At 38.3% G+C, this 22,666-nt stretch overlaps 1 protein-coding gene across 3 annotated transcripts in view; it reads left to right on the forward strand.

Annotated features, from left to right (window-relative positions):
• SPPL2A (signal peptide peptidase like 2A) overlaps positions 1 to 22,666 on the forward strand; it is a 39,499-nt gene that overhangs the window by 11,050 nt on the left and 5,783 nt on the right. For 2 of the 3 annotated variants that reach the window (XM_089538997.1, XM_089538995.1), the window contains exons 5-15: positions 4 to 146; positions 2,018 to 2,166; positions 5,881 to 5,977; positions 10,125 to 10,226; positions 11,059 to 11,140; positions 12,388 to 12,462; positions 14,139 to 14,195; positions 14,506 to 14,559; positions 14,989 to 15,088; positions 17,940 to 18,017; positions 18,958 to 19,118. In XM_089538997.1, the coding sequence (XP_089395123.1) occupies positions 4 to 146; positions 2,018 to 2,166; positions 5,881 to 5,977; positions 10,125 to 10,226; positions 11,059 to 11,140; positions 12,388 to 12,462; positions 14,139 to 14,195; positions 14,506 to 14,559; positions 14,989 to 15,088; positions 17,940 to 18,017; positions 18,958 to 19,118 (1,098 nt within the window). The remainder of the gene's footprint in view (positions 1 to 3; positions 147 to 2,017; positions 2,167 to 5,880; positions 5,978 to 10,124; positions 10,227 to 11,058; positions 11,141 to 12,387; positions 12,463 to 14,138; positions 14,196 to 14,505; positions 14,560 to 14,988; positions 15,089 to 17,939; positions 18,018 to 18,957; positions 19,119 to 22,666) is intronic. The other variant, XM_089538998.1, reaches the window with a different exon arrangement.

The following is a 22,666-nucleotide window of genomic DNA, read 5'->3' on the forward strand; positions in this document are numbered from 1 at the left end:
CAGACTCTTTGGAACTTTGGAGAAAATGTTAATGTGACACTATATTCACCACCTGTACCAATATTCGACTTCAGTATGGTAATCCTCTTTGCAATTGCAGTGTTCTGTGTGACACTGGGAGGCTACTGGAGTGGAATGGCAGAGCTGTAAGTTTTCACTTTACTTTAAATTCCTCTTACAGATATAATTACATACATCTTCAGATCTCTTTTACATTCGGCCCTCCATGACTTGAAAATATTCAAAGAAAGTATAAATTCCAAATAGCAAACTTTAATTTTCCATATTATATAAGGGGCACCATTTTGTTATGCCATTATATTTAATGGGACTTGAACATCCACAGATTTTGTTATCTATGGGGGAATGTTGTAACCAAGCCCCAGCGGATAATAAGGATCCACTGTATTTAAAAGTTTTTTTGCAGCCCATTTTTACTACTTCAATACATTCAACAGCAATATATGTCTGCTCAGAAAAAAAAAGGACAGAGAAACAGGTTACCCAAGCTGAAGGTTGGGAAGGTGCGGCTGCCATCTTATTGTGTAGCTTTTTCTTTTTATATGAACCAAACATAGTCAGTATCCAGCCTTGATTAACTAAGCCATGCGTTGGGATCCAATGAGAGATCAGAGATTTTCTCGATGTACCATTTCTCTTGCTGCAGAGCTGTCCTTAGTTGGCGTGGAAGAGATTCTCAGGTTTGCTGCTGGAAACATCCAGGTTCTTAATGCTAGGAGATTTCAGCAGTTATGCCTGGCATTCTTGTCAGGTATATTTCAGGACTTTATAGCAACCTTGGGATTTAGCGATCAGACAGAGGAACTTTGCAAGGTGGAATAATCAAGTAGGTTTTATGTAGGTATTTAAAATCGACATGTTCCATAATGTCCCTTACTTCTATGAAACTGGTCAGGCTTTTTCACATTATGGAATCCAAAATCCTCTTCTACTCCTATGGCTAAGGTATTGACTTCGTGTTGTATGAAGGATTCCCATTGTTTCCCATGTGCTATGCTGGCAGCTGCATTCTTCAGCTAATACAGTATTTGTTGGTTCATTTACTGACTGATTCAAATTCAGTTACTGGGTAATCTTTACCAAGTACAGTGGTACCTCGGGATACGAATTACCCACGTTACGAAATTTTCAGGATACGAAAAAAATTAATTTAAAAAAACTGTTTCGGGTTAAGAAAGTTTTTTCGGGTTACGAAAAAACTTTTGGTGCTTTTCGGCGCGATTTTACACCAAATCGCGGCTTTTCCCCATTAGCGCCTATGGGGATTCGGCTTGCGAAAGCCTTTCGGGTTACGAAATTGACAGCGGAACGAATTAATTTCGTAACCCGAGGCACCACTGTAGTTAAGAGTGGCTAGAAAAGTGCTCGTCCAGTTTTGTATGTTTAGATGTGCGATAATAAACATTTGTAAGATTTTGGCATTGCACAATTGCACAATTCAAGGTTAAATAAATAAATAAATAAATAGGCATAAGAATTTAAATACTTTCTGGCTCTTTCAGCATATCTTCCCCTACACAAATACTTCTTGAGTTGTGCTTGTGGAAGAATACCCATAAAATCATGAAGCTTGGGGAAACACAAATTTTATAGGAAATCCTGATTATGGATTATTCCTGAAAATAACATTTGATTGTTTCAGTTTTGATAATATTTTCCAGATATTGTGCCAAAAGTGGTCCCATAGAGAAAACATTATACAATAACCTTCATTCCAATTATCAGTTATTAATTTTTGACACCATAAATAGTCCTGCATAAAATATGCCATACTTCTGAGTACACATTGATAGGAGTGCATTGAAACTATCAGCTTGAACAAGATGCTAAGATTTATGTCTGTGTTGTGTTCATCTCTATCATGCATAAACAAGGAACAAAAAGGTCAAATTTAAGCAATTACCAAATTTTGTGGATCCCAGTAGTTTTGCAGATACTTGAAAAAGCTGTAAATGTAATTGTATTGGTTTCTGACTGCTTTTATTTATCCTCACAGTGAGAAGCTGAAGGCGCTCTCAGCCTCTGGAACCCATGATTCATCAAACGATGAGGAAAATGTTACTTTAACTCCTTTGACAGTTGTTTTGTTTGTTGTCATTTGTTGTGTTACGCTAGTCCTGATGTACTTCTTCTACAAATGGCTAGGTAAGAAAATGCTTGTATTCATGTGGTAGACCTTCTTGCTAACATGATATACATTTGTTTGGGCTGCAGGTGTGAGGTTTCAAGGAAAAAAAATCATACTTTTTTATATCCTCTTACCAAGCAGCTGAAAAGTCATGTTGCACAGTCCTCTTGAGAGATGTGTTTTACTTGCATTTCCTCATTTCTCTAAGTTGGTTCACTTCAGAACTGAAGAGCAAGGAAACAAGGGATCCAGAAAGGCCTAGGAGTCTGCTTCACTTTTAATGCAAAAAGAACAATCCATTTAAGTTTAAAGTGAATATTTAATCTTTATGTAGTACTTCGGGTGCGCTAACATGATGTAGTGGTTTGAGTGCTGGACTAGCACACTGGGAGACCAGGGTTCGAATTCCTGCTCATCCATGGAAACCCACCACCCTCCAAGTCACACTTAAAATCTCAAAGAAAGGCAAAGGAAAACCTCTGAACAAATTCTACTACCATGAAACCAATGTGATAGGGTCACCTTAGGGCCTCCACAAGTTAGAAATGACTTGAAGGCACACAACAACAACAGGTACTTTGAGTCCTACATTCTTCATATGCACTAACTTGTGGTAATTTATAGTACAGAGTGGTCAACAGGGCCCCTCTAGGTAAAGAGCGGCATTGGCAGGGTACAATTCCTATCTCAGTGAGGAACGAATAGAGGATAAATGATAGATGATACCTGTGTCTTCTAAATGTTGAGAATCATATAAAATCTAGAGTTGGAAGAGACCTCAAGGGCCACCCAGCCCAACTCCCTGTCATGCAGGAAAAGACAATCAAAGCACTCTTGACAGATGGTCATCCAGCTTCTGTTTAAAGACCTCCAAGAAAGGAGACTCCACCACTCTCTGAGGCATGTTCCACTGTCACAGTTACTGCCAAGAAGTTTTTCCTAATATTTTGGTTGAATTTCTTTTCCTGTAGCTTGAATTCATTGCTGCACATCCAAGTATCTGGAACATCAGAAAACAAACTTCCTTCCTCATTATGAGATCCCTTCATATATTTAAATATGGCTGTCATTTCACTCCTTAACCTTTTCTCCAGGCTAAGCATACCCAGCTCCCTAAGCCACTTCTCATAGGGCATGGATTCCAGACATTTTAACATTGGTTGCCCGCTTCTGGACATGCCCCAGCTTCTCAATATCTTTGTTCAATTGTGGAGCCCAGAAAAGAACACAGTATTCTAGGTGAGGCCTGGCCAAATCAGACTAGAATAGTACTATCACTTCCCTTAGTCTACACACTATATTTCTATTGATGCAGCTTAGAAATTCTTACTTGCTGCATCACATTGCTGACACATATTCAGCCTGGTGTCCGCTAAGACTCTTGGAACCCTTTTGCATGTACTGCCGTTACGCCAGGTGTCACTCTTCCTATATCTGTGCATTTCATTTTTACTACTCAAGTGTAGTAGTCCTACATTTCTACCTGTTGAAATTTATTTTGTTAGTTTTGGTCCAACTTTCTAATCTATTAAGGTCATTTTGAATTCTGATCCTGCCTTCTGGGGTATTGGCTACCTTTCCTAATTTAATGTCATCTGTAAATTTCATAAGCATGCCCTCTATTCCATCATCAGAGTCATTGATAAAGATGTTTAATAGCGCTGAGCCCAGCAAAGAACCATGTGGCAACCCACTAATCACTTCTCCTGGAAAGGAGGAGAAACCATTGGTTGGCACTTCCTGGGTTTGATTGGTCAAGCAGTTACAAATCTACCTAACAGTAGCATTGTCTAGCTCACATTTTACTAGTTTGTTCGGAAGAGTATCATGGGGAACCTTGTCTAAGCCATACTGAAATCAAAATACGCTACATCAGTTGTCCCCAAACTGTGCTCTTTAAGAGATTTTGGACTTCAGCTCCTAGAATCCTAGACCATTGGCCAACATGGCTGAAGCTTCTGGGAGCTAAAGTCCAAAATTTCATAAAGGGCACAGTTTGGGGACCACTGCACTACATCCACAGCATTATTCTCTTCATCTACCAAGTTTATGATGCTGTCAAAGAAGAGATCGGATTAGATTAGCATGACTTGTTTTTGAGAAACCCATACTGACTTTTAGTAAAACAACTAGAGTATAGTGGGCCCTTGTTATATGCTGGGGTTTGGTTCCAAGATCCCCCGTGTATAACAAAATCCGTGTATGCTCAAGTCCCATTAAATATAATGGCAGAGCAAAATGGTGTCCCTTATAAAAAGTGGAAAATCAAGGTTTGATATTTGAAATTTACACTTTTTTTGAACATTTTCAAACCGTGTATACTTGAATCTGTGTATAAAAAATCCATGTATAAGAAGGGCCGACTGTATATGTGGGAAGTCTTTTTTCCTATATTTTTTTTCTTTAAATAGAAAGAGGGGGGATAGGATTGAAACTTTAATGATTATGTATTTAGATGTCTATATATATATATGTTGTTTGGTTTGCTTTTTTATATTGTGTTGGTGTATGTGTTTATGTATTTACAGTACCATATATACTCAACTATAAGTCGACCTCATGTATAAATCGAGGGCAGGTTTTGGGGTCTAAATTATGTATTTTGATATGACCTGTGGATAAGTTGAGAGTAAGACATAGGGTCATGTAATAAAGGATCTAAAGGATGAAGCGAAGGAAAATGATGCCAAACAACTTACAAAATTGCAGGAGACATAACTGTTTGTATTCAAACTGAAGGTTGGAGGGATGAAAGAATAGTGGCAGGTCAGTCCATCCAGGTTAGATTATACTCTTGTGTTTCACCAGGGGATGGTTTCTATTTTTATGAGAATTAAAGTTAACCTTTTTACATTGATCCGTGGATGAGTCAACCCAGATTTTTGGGGTCAATTTTTGACTAAAATTTCTAGACATATACATGAGTATATATAGTAATTAGCTATTTAATCAAATAAATATATTTTATCATAACAAAAGTACTTGACTAATGCCACCTTCATTAAGTAAGGTCATGTTGTCAAATGGAATTCAGAACTTGATTGAATGGAAGAGGATTGGCACATGAGAGGAAAGTGCCTGAGTGAGCCTAAAGGCCCTGCAAACTTAGGGGCTGTACAGACTGCCTCTGTCTTTGCCAGATTGATGCCACGGCAACTGTACACCATGGTCCCAATCTGGCCTTTCCGCATTGCAAAAAGAGCCTCAAAAAGCACCTCCTTTTTGTGCCGTGAAAAAGGCGCCATAGCCGCCACCGCTGTAGCTTTATAGCACGCCTTTGGTGCTGCTTCATCTGGATGTAGTGTCAGAGGAGTGCTGTGATGCCGTCCGCCATCTGGTGTGGCATGTTGCCGTGGGGGCAGAGTCAGGGCCTGCATCATACAGATGCCATGCCCCCACTCTTCTCCCATGCCGGCCTTAATGGCTGGTCTGTACAGCTCCTTACCCAAGTAACTATTTCACTGTGCTGCTGTTACACTGTAGGTTAGCTTTATGTCTGAAAAAAAGTATATTTCTTTAGTAAAATGCATAAATGCAGTGGTGGCTACAGTCCCAGAGTTGATAATTAGAAATTGGAACTCTTATATTAATTAATATGCTTAGAATCAGAGTGGTTTGTGAAATATCTGTCTTGGCTAAATATTGCTTTTCTTCACTGAATTATGTGTGATATGTTTTGGATATCCTAGGTCTTAACAGCTAATTTCTTTTTATTTTCCTTTTATGTCTAGTGTATTTTGTTATTGCTATTTTTTGCGTGGCATCTGCAATGAGCCTATACAACTGCCTTTCTGCCCTAATTAGAAAAATACCTTATGGACGCTGCAGGTATGGTTAATTTTTCCATGTTATTACTTTTAAAATAGCTTTGTTACTCATGAAAATGATAGTATTTTGTTGGATTTTTGCTTCAGAAATTAAATGTTTTCCTGTGGTGCTAAACAGTATCGTCTCATTTTACTACATTTATTTTGTATTAGTTTTCCCTTGAATTACAAGATAGCCATCTTAAAGGTTATTTTATGGAATGGAAAGAACATGAAAAAAATGAATTTTCTCTCCTCTATGATATGATGTGCTAAATATTTCAATTTATTACATGAAGGAGAGCTATCTTGTTTGATTTCATCTTTTCTCCTCCTCATTCTTTCTATAAACACCTTTTAGTAAATTTTCCGATGTCATTTCCCTCTTTCAGTGCCAGACAGAAGCTTGCATCGTGCCCAATAAACTAATTAAAACCCCCATACATTTTCTGTTACTCTTAAAATCTCCCAGGCAAGAATGAATCATCATTGACAGCCATTGCATTGCTTAATAGTGTTATGAAATGTGGGGATTGTTCTATTCCATTGGATGGGGACTTGTAAGCAAAGCATTGTAGTTCAGTAGTAGAGTGCATGCCTTGGGCTAAATCCAAGTGTAGTTCAACCTCAAGTACACCTTTGAAATTAATAGAATGCATTGGTCATGACAAGTCCTGTTGATTTTACTGGATATCTTCTAGGTAGGATTAATGTTGGGTTTAAATTTTTATACTGAGAAGGTCTTGATTCAGACCATGACATTTACAGGTAAACTAAGGCCCCATCTGCACAGGACAAAAGGCCAGTGTTCACCCTGGCCTAGCATCGTCCTGTGTGGACACTGCATACAATTAACCCTGGGCTGGGATCAGGCAGACTGGATGTGGATTGAGTTAACCTGGTCCAAACCATGCCCAAAAGGCCCTTAATCCAGTCTAAAAAGAGCTGCTATTTGCAGTAGAATTTCTGTAAAATATGGCCATGACAGTGCCACATGCCCCTTACCTTTTGCCATTGTTGCATCCTCTCTGAATGTTCCCTCTGTGACCTGTGACATTGAAAGGGGGCACCTGGCCATGTGGGTGTAGCCAGGGACCCCATTTCCATTCTTATAGCCTGCAGTGGTGGTCTTCAGAGAGGATGTGATGGCAGTGACAGATAAGGGGCACACCATTGTGGCACATCCACAGCACAGTGCTGGTGAGTGGGTGGATAAACACCCACCCATTGCCACCCAGCCTAGCGACTGACCTAAGGCAGGATACCACGTGCTTGACCCATGCTATCCTGCTCATCTGCTTAGGCCCTAAAGCTCAAAATATAAAACAATTGAGAATTCTTACAATTACAGTGAGCCCTTTCTATACGCAGGGGATCCATTCTAGGACATACATGGCAAAAAATGCAGAATCTCAAGTACCATTGATTCCTAAGGGCACACACGCCGTTTTAACTCCCTGGGGTTGCCATGCAGAGAAGCTTAAATCCACATATGGTACGGATGCACTGTACAATTAAATTCCATAAATTCTTGTCATGATTAGATATTGACTGCAACAGTAGTTCTCAAATGTTCAAGAACTCGTCTAAATCAAAAAGTATAACTTAGAAATGAGAGACAGTGTGGTGTAGTGGTTTGACAGCTGGACTGTGACTCTGAAGAGTAGGGTTCAAATCTCTCCCCACCGACGAAAACCCACTGGGAGACCTTGGGCAAGTCATACTCTCTCAGCCTCAGGTGATGACAATGACAACCCCCTGCTGAGAAACTTGCCAGGAAAATCCTGTGATAGGATTGCCTTAGGGTTGTCATAAATCAGAAATGATTTGAAGATACAACACACATGTATACACACACCTTTGCAACATAGGAAATTGCCTTATACTGACTTAGATCACTGGTCTGTCTAGTAAAGTATTGTAAATCCTAACTGGTTACAGCTCTAGAATTCCATCACTGCTTGGAGAAACTAGAGATTGAACATTGACAGGTGTACTTTGATCTCTGAGCTACCAGTCTGATTAATATTAAGCCTAGCCTGAAAAAGCTGGCCTAATGTATTTTGAATATAATGGCTCATTATATACACCTGACAATGTTTTTAATAAATAATATAGTGTAATTGTGTAATAATATAGTGTAATCAAAAATCAAGAGTAAAGATGAAGAGGAAAACAAAAAAGAGTCATCAAACAAAAATATAATCTAAAAAAATCCCAACAGGATTTACTCACAAAGAAAGAAACAGATCTGCGCTATTAAGCATAAACGACCGGGAACCAGAAGAAGTATGGGCAGAAGCCAAGGACATAATTAAAGAAGGATGCAGAAATACACTTTTGACAGCCAAAAAGAAAGAGAAGAAACAGTGGATGACAGATGAAACACTTCAAGGAGTAAAAGAAAGAAGAGAGCCAAAAGTAAAGGAAGATAGGAATAAAGCCAGAATTGTGACTGCAACTATACAATGACTAGTGTGCAAGGATAAATAGAATTATTATTAAAAAAATGCATAGAGATAAATGACAACAACAAAAAAGGAAGAACAAGAGACCTCTTCCACAGCATCTGAGAATTTAAAAGGAAATTCAGGCCAAGGGCTAGGATGCTATATGACCAGAAAAAGAACCTTCTGCAAGGTCAAGAAAAATAGTGCAATACATTGAAGAGTTATATAAAAGAGAGGAAAACATGTATGACCTATGGAACGAGGAACCATACGAAGATGAACCCCAAATTCTAGAAAGTGAGATGGGTGCTGCAATAAGAGTAATTGGGAAGAATAAATAACCAGGAACAGATTATATTTCAATTGAATTGCTACAAGCCACAGTAAAATATGCTAACAAATATGGAAAAGAAAATGGTGGCCAACAGACTGGAAGAGATCAATATATATCCTCTGTTCTGTTAGAACAGAATGTGGAGAAAAAGAATGGCTCCCATCAGCAAAGGAGTCGGGCAAGGCTGCATCCCCTCACCCTACTTGTTCAACTTGTATGAAGAAAACATCATACAAAGAGCAGGCCTAGACTCGGAAAAAGGAGGAGTAAACATAGGAAGAATAAATATTAACAATCTGATATGTGGATGATACCATACTACTATTGGAAAACATCACAGACTTGGAACACTTACTAAGGAAGGCCAAACAAAGAAGAAAGTGAAAAGGCAGGCTTAATACTGAACATAAATAAAACAAAAATAATAAACACAGATATATAAAAATTCAACCAGGAAATTGAAATAGTTAAAGAACTCCCCTACCTTGGGTCAAACAGTGATCACAGTGGAGACTGGAGTAGGAAATCAGGAGAAGACTGGGAATGGGAAGAGCAGCTATGAAAGAACTAGACAAGATCACAAAGAGCAAAGATATACAACTGAACACTAAAGTAAGAATTGTCCAAGCTATGGTATTCTCTATTACTATTGTATTCCCCATTACCCCATTGGCGTGACCAGGATGGTGAAGAAGACAGATAAGAGGAAAACCAACTCAATTGAGATGTGGTGCTGGGGAAGACTGTTGACGATACTGTGGACAACCAAGAGGACAATCAAATGTGTCCTTGAGCTGATGAAGCCAGAAATATCCCTGGAAGCCAAGATGATCAAATTGAGGTTGTTGTACTTTGCCCACATCATGAGAAAGCATGATTCATTGGGAAAGACAATAATGCTAGGAAAGATAGAAGGCAGTAAAAATGAGAAAGACCACATGCCAGATAGACTCAATCAGGGATGTCACAGGCATGAAATAACAAGAGCTGAGTAGATCAGTGGAGGACAGGGGGCCTTGGAGATGTCTCATACTCAGGGTTGCTATGCGTTGGGGACAGCTTGAGTGCCGTTAACAACAAAAATGGTGTAAGACCCAAAATTATTATACAGTGTTACCGTGTAGAATTAAAGATTTAAGGGAGTATACATATGTACAAACTAATCACTTTAGTTGTTCAGATATTTTAATAGCTTGGCATGAGCTTTTGGCTGTCACAGTCCGCTTCAGATGCATAGGTAAAACTGGAGACTTTGAATCTAAAACAGTGTTCTTTTTAGCAAGTGTTCTTTTTCCTTAAAGTGCCCTTAGAAGTCTTTATAATATACATTGAAACCATGGTTCTCACTCAGTTTTCAAATATTTATTTTACACCTTTATTTCTAGATTTCCATGTTTCAACAAATTCCTTGAAGTGCGACTCTTATTTCTTGCTGCATTTTGCATAGCATTTGCAGTTGTTTGGGCTGTGTTTCGAAATGAAAATCAGTAAGTGAAGGATTCAAAATTTCTTTCCTTTAAAATATGGCAGTCCAGATAATTCAGTGAAATAGTTTATTTGTTATGTGCCTGTTTGATAGGCACCTGGGAACTCTTGTGTCTACTGCATTGAATTCCATGATAGAAGGAAGGTGGCATATATCCATGTACTGAATCAGGTTGACAACCTGAGATTACCCAGATGTTTAAAACAATTTTCATAATCCCTGACAAGTGGCTATAGTGGTAGTGCTTGAAGCTCAACACTTCAGAATGTCTTCTGTATAAATAAATCAATAAGCAAAACATGTACTTCCCCCTGCTTTCTATTACACACTTATTGTTTTTCGTTTTGCCTTTCTAAATACTGCTCCCAAAGGTCAAGGGCTGCTGTGTTGTCGTATTCCAGTTCAACAGCCCATTTCCTTCCGTATTAATTGTACTAGAACTCCTCATCATTAGCTATCATGGATGGTGTGATAGAAGTTGTAGTTGCCAAGGGGAATTGGGTTGGGGAAGATTGGACTGGACACTTGCTACAGAATGAGTCTGTGTGATTCCCAGTCTTAAAGTGCAATCTTATATGTGCTTTTCAAGCAGAAGCTCCCAGTATGTTCAATGTGGTTGATTCCTAAGTGTGTTCAGTCTGAATCCTATTGTTAGTCCCAGGTAGAATAGACCTACTAAACAAATGGGATTTATATACTGGTAAGTATTGGCTCTCCATCCAGTAACTGATTCAATGAGCCTAGTCTAGTTGGAACTAACAATATGATTCAGGCTTTGGTCTAGCAAATCTAGAACACTGTATGTAAGTGTAACAATTTCATTTTTATTTTAGGTGGGCTTGGATTTTACAGGATATCTTGGGAATTGCTTTCTGTGTGAATTTCATCAAAACTCTCAAAATGCCCAACTTCAAGGTATGGTAACCCATCTATTTAGCTAAAATGCATTAACTTGATTAGTTCCAGAGAATTACATTGATGAGCTACAGGAAAATTTGTCACAGTTTTTGATGCATAGGCTGCTGTTTGTAAAATATCTTGTGAAGTTGGCATTTGGCAAGCAAAACTTCTAAGACATACAAATTTGTTGAAAGTGTTGTTTAAACTTTCCAACTAAGTAGAAACTGTCTTCCAGAGAGTTGAGGAGATCATAAATAAACCTGTGTGTTCCCCTTTTCTCCTGGCTTCATTTTTACAGTACTTTTACTCGCAACCATAATTTGCTGTGTTGCGAATTATGCGACACATAATGGGGAGAGGAGGGCAGATACCCACTTTCCACCTAGATTTTGATATAGTGTATATATTGTAGACATTTTAAAATATGGTTGAAAGAGATCTAATGCAGGGGCACTAGATTCCTTGACAAAAGTGAGTTTCTAGTTCGAGGCCGTTAGTCCTAAACATGGTTTTGAAAAGTGAATGTTGTAACTTTTGGGATTATTTTAGCTTTTATTTTGTTGTAGTTGTGTGCCTCCAAATCATTTTTTACCTAAGGCAGAGTTTTCTTGTCAAGTTCATTCAGCAGAGGCTTGCCCTTGCCATCCTCTGAGGCTGAAAGAGTGTGATTTGCCCAGGGTCATTCAGTGGATTTTTATGCTCCAGCTGGGAATTGAACCCTGATCTCCAGAGTTGTAGTTCAACACTCAAACACTAAACCACACTGGCTGCTCATTGGGGTCATTGTCACCCATCACTAAATAATAGGCATCTGCTCCCGGACATATTTTCCTGAAAACATCTAGTGACCTTTCCTAACACGTACTATAAGGAAAATACTTTTGCTTCCTTCAGTTTCTTCCTCTCATAGTGAAAGCAACAGTTTTATTTTAATTAAATTTAATTTATTTAAAATAATTTAATTGATTTTAATGTATACATATTATTGGGGTTTTTTTTAATTTTCTCTTTCCATAATGAATTGGTGATCCAGCATTATTTTGTATTAAATTATTTTCTCTGTATTTTTACTGAAGCTTTGTAGAATAAAAAGGAAACACAAAAACAAAATGATAGGGAATTGGGAAAAGACCATGAGCTGAAAATTGAACCTAAATATGAAGCAAATGTCTTTCAATGTTATACTTTTTTAAAAAATATGATATGTATGAAGGCTGCTCACACAGTTTATAAAACTAATATGATGGTTATCTGTTTTTTAGTCATGTGTGATTCTCCTAGGCCTTCTCCTTGTATATGATGTATTTTTTGTCTTCATCACACCATATCTTACAGAAGTAAGTACACAACTTGTGACCATTCTTTACAAATGTTAATGTTTTAATTAATTAACTTCCACTCAAGTACAGTGGAAGCACATTAGATCTAGGTTTGGATTGTCAGATGGCCATGGTATTATTTAGTAACTGAAGGCAAATTGCTGTCTAGACGACATACTTCCAAACATTGTATGAAGCTATATATGGAGAATTGTATATAGAGCAGTGCACTAAAATTACTAATCCTCATATACTAGGGTAGGATATTTTTGTCCACAATGATAAAATTGCAGAATCCACACAGTATTAGACATAGAAGGTGGCCATTCTATGGTATTGTGACCTTTATAGCTATAGAAATGTCCCCAAATTTTAGCCATTTGCTATCTTTATTTTTTCCCTAAAAATATGACTGATATCTATTGATTTTTAAATATTTATTGGCAAACCAAGATGTAGCAAAGCAGAATTGATGTGCTCTGGTTGGCAGTGGGTTAGCCCTCAGGAGAGGGGGAATTGAAATGTATTCCATTTAAGGACATCATAATTAATTGGGATCAGGAAATGCTCCATAATACAAGAAAATGTATATTTTATTTTATTTTATCTTACCTGATTCACTTTTACTTATATTCTACCTGGTGTTTTGACATTCTGAGTATTTTGGTGGAACATTCTTGATTCTGTATATGTGACTATTCCTTTGTATACAGGGCATTTTTATACCCTGCAATCCATTGGAATTCATCTTGGGAGCAGAAAATGTCCCACAAATTGCACAAAGGGAAAAAAAAATCCCTTTTGCATGAGGGTTAATGCTGTACTACAATTAAAACAGATGCACCTTCAAAAGAAAAACAACAAAAAATAGAAATTGGCAATGAGAGCAAACAAAATTTTAAAAGGATAAATAATCAAGTTCTTAAAATTTTAGGAGAAGGAAGCAGAGTGGAAAAAAAGAGAAAAAACATATATCTTGTATGCTACAAAATAAAAATGCCACAGCAATTTCTCAAAGTGAGCGAAATAAAGAATATTGGAATATTATCTTTCTATCTGTCATTCTAAAAAATCCAAAACAGTGGAGCCTTTACTATTGTTCAGTGCAACCTTAGTCCTTTGAGTGGCACTGTGATCACATAAAATCAGAATGCCAGTACTACTATGGATACTAGTAACAGCTCCTGCCTCATCTTTTAAAGAATCCTTCATTCCAGTGCTTTTAAAGGAACAGCCAAGTCACTGTGATAAACTAAATATCAAAATACAGGGAATTATATTTGAAAAGAGCTCATGGTTAATAGACACACTTTTTATAAACAGTGTTTTTCTTGCTGTTTATTCAGCATTGAGCTCTGCATTGCTAATTTGCCTGAAGTTCCTTTCTAGTTTTGGTATAACATTTCATTCTTTTGAATGTCATGAAATTTTGTTCAGTTGATACAGTTTAGAGCTTGTTGCTAACAGATTGAATTCTCTAGAAGGAGGGATTTTTTTTCTAGCTGTAGCACTTATAGCAGTCAACTGTGGCCTTGTTTCGATTTTTAAAAAAGATTAACCTTTCTTCATATTTATATCTATAATTTGTTGAGTTATAAAGGGATTGTATTTTATTCTATTTTATTTTTCATTTATTCTATTTTACGTGGAGCTTCCAGTAAATAATAAAGTTGGGTTTTCTTTTTAAATTTCAGAGCGGAGAAAGTATAATGGTTGAAGTTGCAGCCGGTCCATTTGAAAGCAGTGAAAAGGTAGGCATCTGTTCTTTTGAAAAATATGCAATTTTGTATTCATAATATGTGAATATTACTACATTGTCATTGCTGCTGTTGTAGTTAGCTTACATTAGTCTGGAATCCAGACAAAATGCAGAACTTTGAAATCCTTTTAATTTTCACAAGAGAATGCTAAGGAAATGTTAACTTCAAAATGCTGCACTTTGCCTGGATTATGCCCAAGGGTTTTGTTTTGTTTTGGTATAATGTGCAGACAGATCGCCATATTTTCTTCTTTTCTTTACTTTCGAGTATTAAATGCTTGTTGACTTGGGTTTGATCCTAGAATGATGGAAACTTGGTGGAAGCGTCTTCTGAGCGGTCAGCTTCTCATGAGAAAGTAAGGACTGCATTTAAGATATGTTCACTGGCCTTTGAATAGCATCCCCTGAAAAAGAGTTCCCTTTGGGAAAAATTCTGACTCTCCCTCTCTCCAAATTGATTTCTTCAGGGCCTGGATTTCAGTGCCAGCCCGCACTTTTAAACAATCTAAAATTCAGTCTGATTTTCTTATTTCACATGATGCATTTTCTTAACATTGTTCTGCATAGTGTCCTGTCTCTCATAGACATGCATTGTTGTCTTGACATGGATTATGCTTGGTCATACTTAGCATCTTGATCCCTGTTTCCTTAATTCAGGTCCTTCATGAATCCAAATGTCTGCATAAATTAGATGAGTAAATGGTTCTGATAAAAAATTTACATCTTTCTTTCTTGAATATTATTTGGTTTGACTTATGTGAGAATCCGAAAACTCTGTTTTGCAGTTGCCAGTGGTAATGAAAGTACCCAGGCTGGCATTCTCTACGGCAGCATTATGTTTTTTGCCATTTTCATTACTTGGATTTGGAGATATTGTTGTGCCAGGTAAGTTGTCTTGTTCAGCATTTATAGTTTGATTGTGAGTTCCTGCATGGCAGGGAATTGGACTGTATGGCCCTTGTGGTCTTTTCCAGTTCTATAATTCTATAAGATTCTAGAGCTTTAAAAATGTTCTTTTTTGCTCTTGGACTCCAAGAATCCTCCATTGCCATGTTGTAGGAGAAGGGGAGCCTGGAATGTGCTTTCCTGCAGATCTGGAACGATTGTATTCATGATCACAAAAGGACAAAAATAATGTCACTAAAGCTGTTGCTAATAATCCTTTTTTAAAAAAAGAGGAGCAAAAGGCCCAGGAGAGGCCTTTGTTGTTAAAGAGGAAGTGACTTGTGCTCCCTTCCTCTTCTTAAAAAAACGGCTTCTCGTGGTCCTAAAATGGCCTGGGAAGGTCCCAAAACATGGCCAAAATGCCCTCTTTTTCCCCAAGAGGACATTTGGAGCACACACAAAAAGCTATGTGTGGGAGTGTGCCCTCCAAGTTCTTCCGAGGTGCTAATTTAGTCCCCTACACAGTTGCCCACTGCTGACCTAGGTTCTAGTATAATAAGAAAGGGGGGAATTTCATGACTCCTCTTACTTGTCTTTTTCCTTAAGCTAAATATCCCCAAACATTGTAGTGTTTCCTCATAGGAATGCTCAAGTCTCTTAATCATTTGCCTTGCAGTTTTCTGCAGTTTTTTTAGCTTTAAAGTAGCATTTCATTAAAGGGCGAGCTGTAGTTCTTGGAATGGTCACCTGTGAACTCATACAAATGGTTTACCCTATGCTTGTGCAGAGCACCATTTGGATCCTTCTAGAATCTAGTAGAAGTGTTTTGGCAGTAGCCTCACCCAACTCCAACAACCCTATTATAAGAGGCTTCCTGCAGAAACCAGTAGTTCCATGGATGTTGATGCAGCCATCTTTAGAGCTCAGCTATAGATGTGGGGAGGATGGGTGGGGCTGTGTAAGTGCACAAATTACCATATTTTTGTAGCCCTTCAAGAACATCTTTACCAGTGGGTCAAAGAAACAGGAGGGCTTACTGAGGAGCTGGAAGTTTGCAGAGACTGTGGCAAGGTAACACCGGACCAAAGAGAAGGATAGACCCCTGGTTGCCACCAGCAGCAGGAAATCCAGTACATGCATGATGTTGGCCTTCAAAGGAGGAACTCTGAGAGGTCCCCAAAAGTCCTGGAACTTCTTCCACTTGTTCAGAGTATGAGCACCTAGTGGAAGGAAGTTGGGCCACGGCAATGACTTCTCAGTGGTAACATGGTGATGATGTTTGGTGTATGGTAGAGAGGCAATGGAGCTATCATTTGAAGAGAAGACAAAGCTGCCAGAAGTGGACGTCCACAAAGGACTTGGAGGCAAAAGGGTCTGCTTGTAAAGAACTCCCTGTTCTTCCTTGCCTAATGTGTAAAGGTGATACAGTGGCTGCAAACAAAAACAAAAACCACATGTGCTGCACTCAAACAGCTTAGGCACTTTGAGTGTCTATCCTGGCTGGGAAGCTTGGCACCATGAGAGATACATTTTTTAAACAAAGCCAGGAGAAGTCCAAGCCCCAATGACAAGTGGCTTTGACCATCAAATGCTGAACATGTGAAATCCACCATGGCAAAGCTGGTATCTAAGTGGTCTATGGCTGAACCAAAAACAACACAGAGCTGTTTCTCATAATGATGCTAAAGTAGCGGATGAAAAGGAGGCAATGGTTTTGATGGGAAAGCCCCTTTCATAGGGTTGCTAGAGTTGGGTGGGGCTACCTCCCAAACTCTTCTGCTAGATTCTTGAAGGCTCTGAGCTGTGCCCTGCACAGGTGCAGGATAACCCACTTGTGTGAGGCACAGAGATCATGAAGAAGAACCAGTATTATATATTACAATCTAAATTTGGTACATCTGTGGTTGATTTGGGTAAATGTGGTATTGGCATTTTTATTTTCAGTTCTTATTCTGATTATAGCTAATATTAAGCTTCTTAATAATTCTATGACTAATCATAGATTGTGTTTTAAAAATGTGGTGTATTCTTGTCTTACAGAGGGTTTTTTTCCAGGAGTCAAACTTGAAGTTGTCTAGCTTAATATAGTCTACACTGAACAGCTTCCTTTCTAGCCTTACATGGAGATGGTGGGGATTAAATGTGGAAACTTCTTCATGCAAATTGTGTGCTGTACCACTGAATTACTGCTGTACTACAGTCTATAGTATAAAATCTGGTCCTAAGCAGATCATAAGTAGGTCCCATTGATCTCTGTGGGACTTACTTCCATGTAAACATGCTTTAGACTTTAAGGTTTGCTGCCATTTCTGTGCATTTGAATTCAAAAGGATTTACTTTCATTCTTTGAATTATAATTATAAAAGCACATTTTACCCAAACATGTCTTTTTATATCACAGTCCATAAACAACATCCAAAAGGGCCCCAGAAAATGATGGGAGGGGTAGCTGCCCTTTCAGCACTGAAACAGGGCAACTAACCCAAACAGAACCGAATCCAGCTCTCTTCTATGTTGTAATGGCCATTCAAATTGGACTTTCCTCCCCAGTCCTTTTTGTTGATTCTGCTGTTGATATTCAAGGATGTACCTTGGCAGCAGAGGGGCAGGCAAGGCAACTAGCTAAAGAAAGCTCCTGTCTGCAGACCTGTGGAGGCAGGCTCCTTTTTAAAACAAAAGATGAAAGATCCTTCATAAACATTGGCAGCAAGACCTCCTCTCAACTGCTGTCACCCCAGCCAGAAATTTAAACACTGCTTATTTCTGAATGCGATCTAGTGTGAATAATTTCTGGTGTCTTCATTCTCTTCCTATCAAATGCTATTTCTGATCTGTCTTTTTTACTTTTTAGGACTCCTGATTGCTTATTGTCATAGGTTTGATGTTCAGACCAGCTCTTCTTCTGTGTATTTCATTTTCTGCACTATAGGTAAACATCATTTTAATACAATATGTTGATAACACATATTTAAATCTGCATCTGAAGGACCACATCTCCCCATATGAGTTTGCTTAGGTTTTAAGATCTTTCAAGAGACCTTTCTCTTGGTCCCACCACATTCACAGGCATGTTTCGAGAGGACAAGACTGTGGGCCTTATTTGTTGCTGCTCCTAGATTGTGGAAGTCTTTTCCAAGGCAGGTTAGGCTGGGCCAAATTTCTTGTCTTTCTGGAAGCAGGCAAAGGAGAGGCCCTTCTCTCAGTCCCACCAGCACTGCAAGCATGGTTGTTGGGGACGTGAGGAGGGCCTTTTCAGTGGCTGCCCCTAGACTCTAGAACTCCCTTCCCAGGGAAGCCAGAATGGCTCCCTCCATGTTGTCCTTCCTCCAGCAAGCCAAGACCTTTTTGTTCAGACAGGTTTTAAAACAGAAAGTTTTGAAGAATGTTCTGGGGGTGTTGTGCAGGTTTAAAGTGTATGGTATTTAAGTGCTTTTATCTTTTTAAAATTGTATTCTATTTTTAAACACATGATTTGTTTTAATATTGTAATAGTTTATTTCTGTTTTAATTTTCACTTTTGTAAGTTTTTAATTGTACTGTACTTTTAAAATGTAAGCCACTTTGAGGCCCATTTTTGGGTGGAACGAGGGATACAAATAAATTAACAACAACAACCATCACCACAACCTTTTTTATGAACACAAACGTTGTGAGCCAATCTTAGTTTTGGGGGGAAGCACAACGTAAAATGAATAAATACATATTTAACAGTTATAGCTAATATTTGTAATTCTCTCTGGTTTGAGTCCCAGCACTGGGGAAAATATGAGGTATAAATAAGGTGATGAATGGGTGGATATGCTTACAGTGACACCATGAAACTATACTAGTCCAACAGCTCTTTTAAAAATATTTGTCTTTGTTTACAGCTTATGCTGCTGGCATGTTGATCACATTTGTGAGTCTTATACTAATGAAGAAGGGACAACCGGCGCTCCTCTATTTAGTACCATGCACGCTTATTACCAGTGCACTGGTTGCTTGGTATCGTAAAGAGATGAAAAAGTTCTGGGAAGGCAGCAGCTATCAGGTAGGCAGAATGCCACACTTTTTAATTTTAAGTTTAGTTTGTTTATTCCTAAAATCTATAAGCTACCACAGTTCAGTTCAATCTAATGAAGGTAAAATGCACACAAGCTACAAAAAAAGTAATAAATTTAAAATAGATTACAGGTAACAAGCAAGTGATATAAAAATATACAAATGTAAAAATACAAAATCATCTTTAATTTAAATTAAAAGCCCCCAGATTGCGTACCATGTATCTTCATCGCCCCTATATAATTCTTATAAATAATTTTGATGCCTAGAGCTTAACATACTTGCAGTTAAGGCAGATTTTGCAACCATAGCAGTGATATATACATTGTTGCCTAACAATAGGATACAGACCTGTTCAGGGAGCAGTTGACTGGAAAGAGAGTGGAGAATATAATTAAGAAACTTTTGTCTAGCGGCCATATAGAGAGTGCAGTGCAAAAGATATTGATGAATGTCCTCAACTTCACCTGACTCACAAATGCAAAATCTTCATTATATCTTCCCTTCAAGCAGGTAGATAGTATACACTAAACACTTTTCTAAGTGGGGACACGGTCAGGTTAAAAAAAAGTAGTTCCATTCTAAAGATGATTTATATAGTAGGTACCATAAAGAATATGTTGTTTGGGAAAGCATATGTAGGTCCCACCATTTGGAGGCAAGCTGATTTTTTTCTTTAACCAGTTGTTTGACACTGTTGATGGAATACTTCTGAAGGGCTTCTACATTAATCCCGTAATGATGGAATATCATCCTGACTGAATCTGTCCATGAGTTTTGGGAGCGAGGTTGTAATTTCTCTGGGAAGCATTTTTAAGACGCAAGGTGTCACTCAAGCTAGCCAGCTTCAGCCAGTATAAGGCAACATACAATAATTGTGGAACATTAAAAAAAACCTCAACTATAGGAGCAACCAAGTTTCCCCCATGGAGACTACAAAATCTCAAAAGGAAATTAATATTTTTTCCAGTATATTCTTTATTATCTTGTATAAATTAATAGAGTAGGAGGATTCCAATTTATCTGCACAAAAGTGAGCTTTCTAAGACAAATTTGAATTAAATCTCAAACCTAGATACTTAAAGGAGGATTGCTGTTCTGTGCAGTTTGCATCCAATCTCCAGCTGTAAGATATAAATTTACCATGCTCATTGAGAAGACAGCTAAGAAAACTGGGCTGTAACTCCTACACACATACTGAGTTCTTTAAGGAAGATGGTAGAAGTTTACTTCCCATCTCAGTTTAGTTTCTATATATGCTCATTCAGTTGGTAGAGATTATAAGGTTTATGTATGTACTAGAAAAGATCAGTTTTCAGCAGATATTCAGAACTATATGTATTATAAATATATACAATAAAACTTCCTAATGTGTTTCAAAGCATAACCACATTGAGGTACAGGGGCATGTCACTTGGATCTTCTAATGCCAAAAGCTCTACACTTTTCTACATACCTGACTTGAGCAAACATTGGCTAGGGGGTTAGTGTTGGCAACATCTCCACAGAAGAGAGCAAAATCCTAGTTTCCCAGTGTTGTGTTTAAAGTCAGTACATAGTCTGCTCTTTGCATCAGTGCATGGTTTGCCTTAAGGAAAATGTTCAGAAGGTCAAGCTCCAACCTATACCTTTCTCTACCACTTTGCCATCACTACTGATTTGCCTTCCCTTTGCCCCAGTTCATTTGTTCTTCCTGACCTAATCAAGCAAAATAATGGAATTGTATTCAGCATCTAAACCTTAGAGGTGAACTGGGCTGCAGGATTATCACACATACCTCGTTTTTGTAGGTTTTTTGGGCTATGTGGCCATTTTAAGATGCCAGCCAGATGCTGGCGAAACGTCAGGAAGAAAACTCTTCTAGAACATGGCTGCATAGCCGGAAAACCCCACAAAAAACTATGAATGCCGGCCATGAAAGCTCTAAACTCCACATATCATACATATTCTTCTTCAGGGAGTCAGTGGATACATTTAGAAGAGTGAGGTGCTCACATTTGTTTTAAATCTCCATTCCATCTAGGCAAAAAATAATACTTAAATTGACCTTTTCATTTTCATCAGACCAGAAAGTCTAATTTGACTATAAGACAGAAAGTCTCTGGTTGGTTAATGGCTTTTGATCTAGGCAATAACACAGGTATGTCTGCTAGAGACATGAGTCTTAGTTGATCTGCTTTCTGTAGTTAAGAGTGGCAACAAGGTGCAATTTCCACTAGAGTACACTTTAAACTCTTTTTCTGTGTTCTGTGGCATTTTGAATGGGTTCAGATCCCCAGACTCTGTGAGATATGGAATGCTGGTTAATGTCTTTTTCAGCAAATACTCAAGCTTGAAATATTTTGGTTCTGAATAATGTTTTTGTCTTTTCTTTCTTTTGTGTGGAAGTTTGCTCTAAATACTTCACTAAAAAAACCACTCATAAGTCAAATAACAAACTTCATTATTTAGAAGTGCTTATGTTGCCATAGTAATTGTTTCATATGCTTTTCTTGGCCAGCTCCTTTTTTGAAGGATTAAATTTGCTCTGAACTTTGGACTTTGTGTTTGTGTCGGCTTCATTTGGTCTAGAATGAAAACTCAGACTTAAATTTGGAAATGTGCAGTTCAAATATTGTACATTGATGAATGAAATCTTTACTTTGGTGTAATGCACACAGCTTCAAAAATTGCCCTGCAGTGAGATGTCCACTCTCTTGGGCCTACAGTTCGTCTCAGACTGCATTGGTGAAAGATATCTCTGGTTTAGTGGCTTTTTTGAAAGCATACCTGGTTGCATTCTTTGGGCTTCTCTGCCCAAGCTAGAGCCACCATTGATGACTTACCTTTTGATGATTCCAGCCTTTTAAACAAAGAGACCAATGAGAAGCTCAGAAGTGCTCAAAAGATGAGAGTAACTGCTAAGAAATATGGCCTTCCATCATCCTTGCATGTTTCTTTGGGACACAGGTACTCCTGACTGTCCATCCTTAGAACCAAGACACCCCTTCTGCCCTACCTATGTACGGAGGCATTTTCCTTCACAATCCTCCTCTTCTGGGAAAAGGCAAGCAACACTTTTGCGGGTCTTCAGCTTTTAAAAAAGAAAAGGCCATGATGTCCCAAAGAATAGATTTTGACCTGTGTGTTCACCCTCTTCCCACTGCCTCAGTAGTTTTTGGACAGGCTGGCCTGGTTTCAATCTGCATGGGACTCCATCACCACAGACACCTGGGTCCTTGATATCATCATGAAGGTGAATGCCATAGAGTTCAAGGAGTATTCCCCAACTGGAGTTCTCTGTGAAACTCTCTCCTTTGATGTACTAACTGATGAAGTGCATGCTATGCTAAACAAGGAAGCCATCAAACCCATCCCGTCATCCAAGTTCCATTGGGAATTCTCCCAAAATTTCATTGTAAGAAAAAAGGATGGCGGTCTATGACCCATTTTGGATCTGAGAGGTATCAATGCTTTCATCCCACATAAACGCTTCAGGATGATATCCATCTTATCAGTACTTCCACTACTTCGGGCATAGGACTGGTTTGCCACTCT

Source organism: Sceloporus occidentalis, unplaced genomic scaffold (genome assembly GCF_023333645.1).
Source record: "Sceloporus occidentalis isolate IW3139 unplaced genomic scaffold, rSceOcc1.0.p SCAF_9, whole genome shotgun sequence".
In the NCBI taxonomy this organism is placed as follows: Eukaryota; Metazoa; Chordata; class Lepidosauria; order Squamata; family Phrynosomatidae; genus Sceloporus; species Sceloporus occidentalis.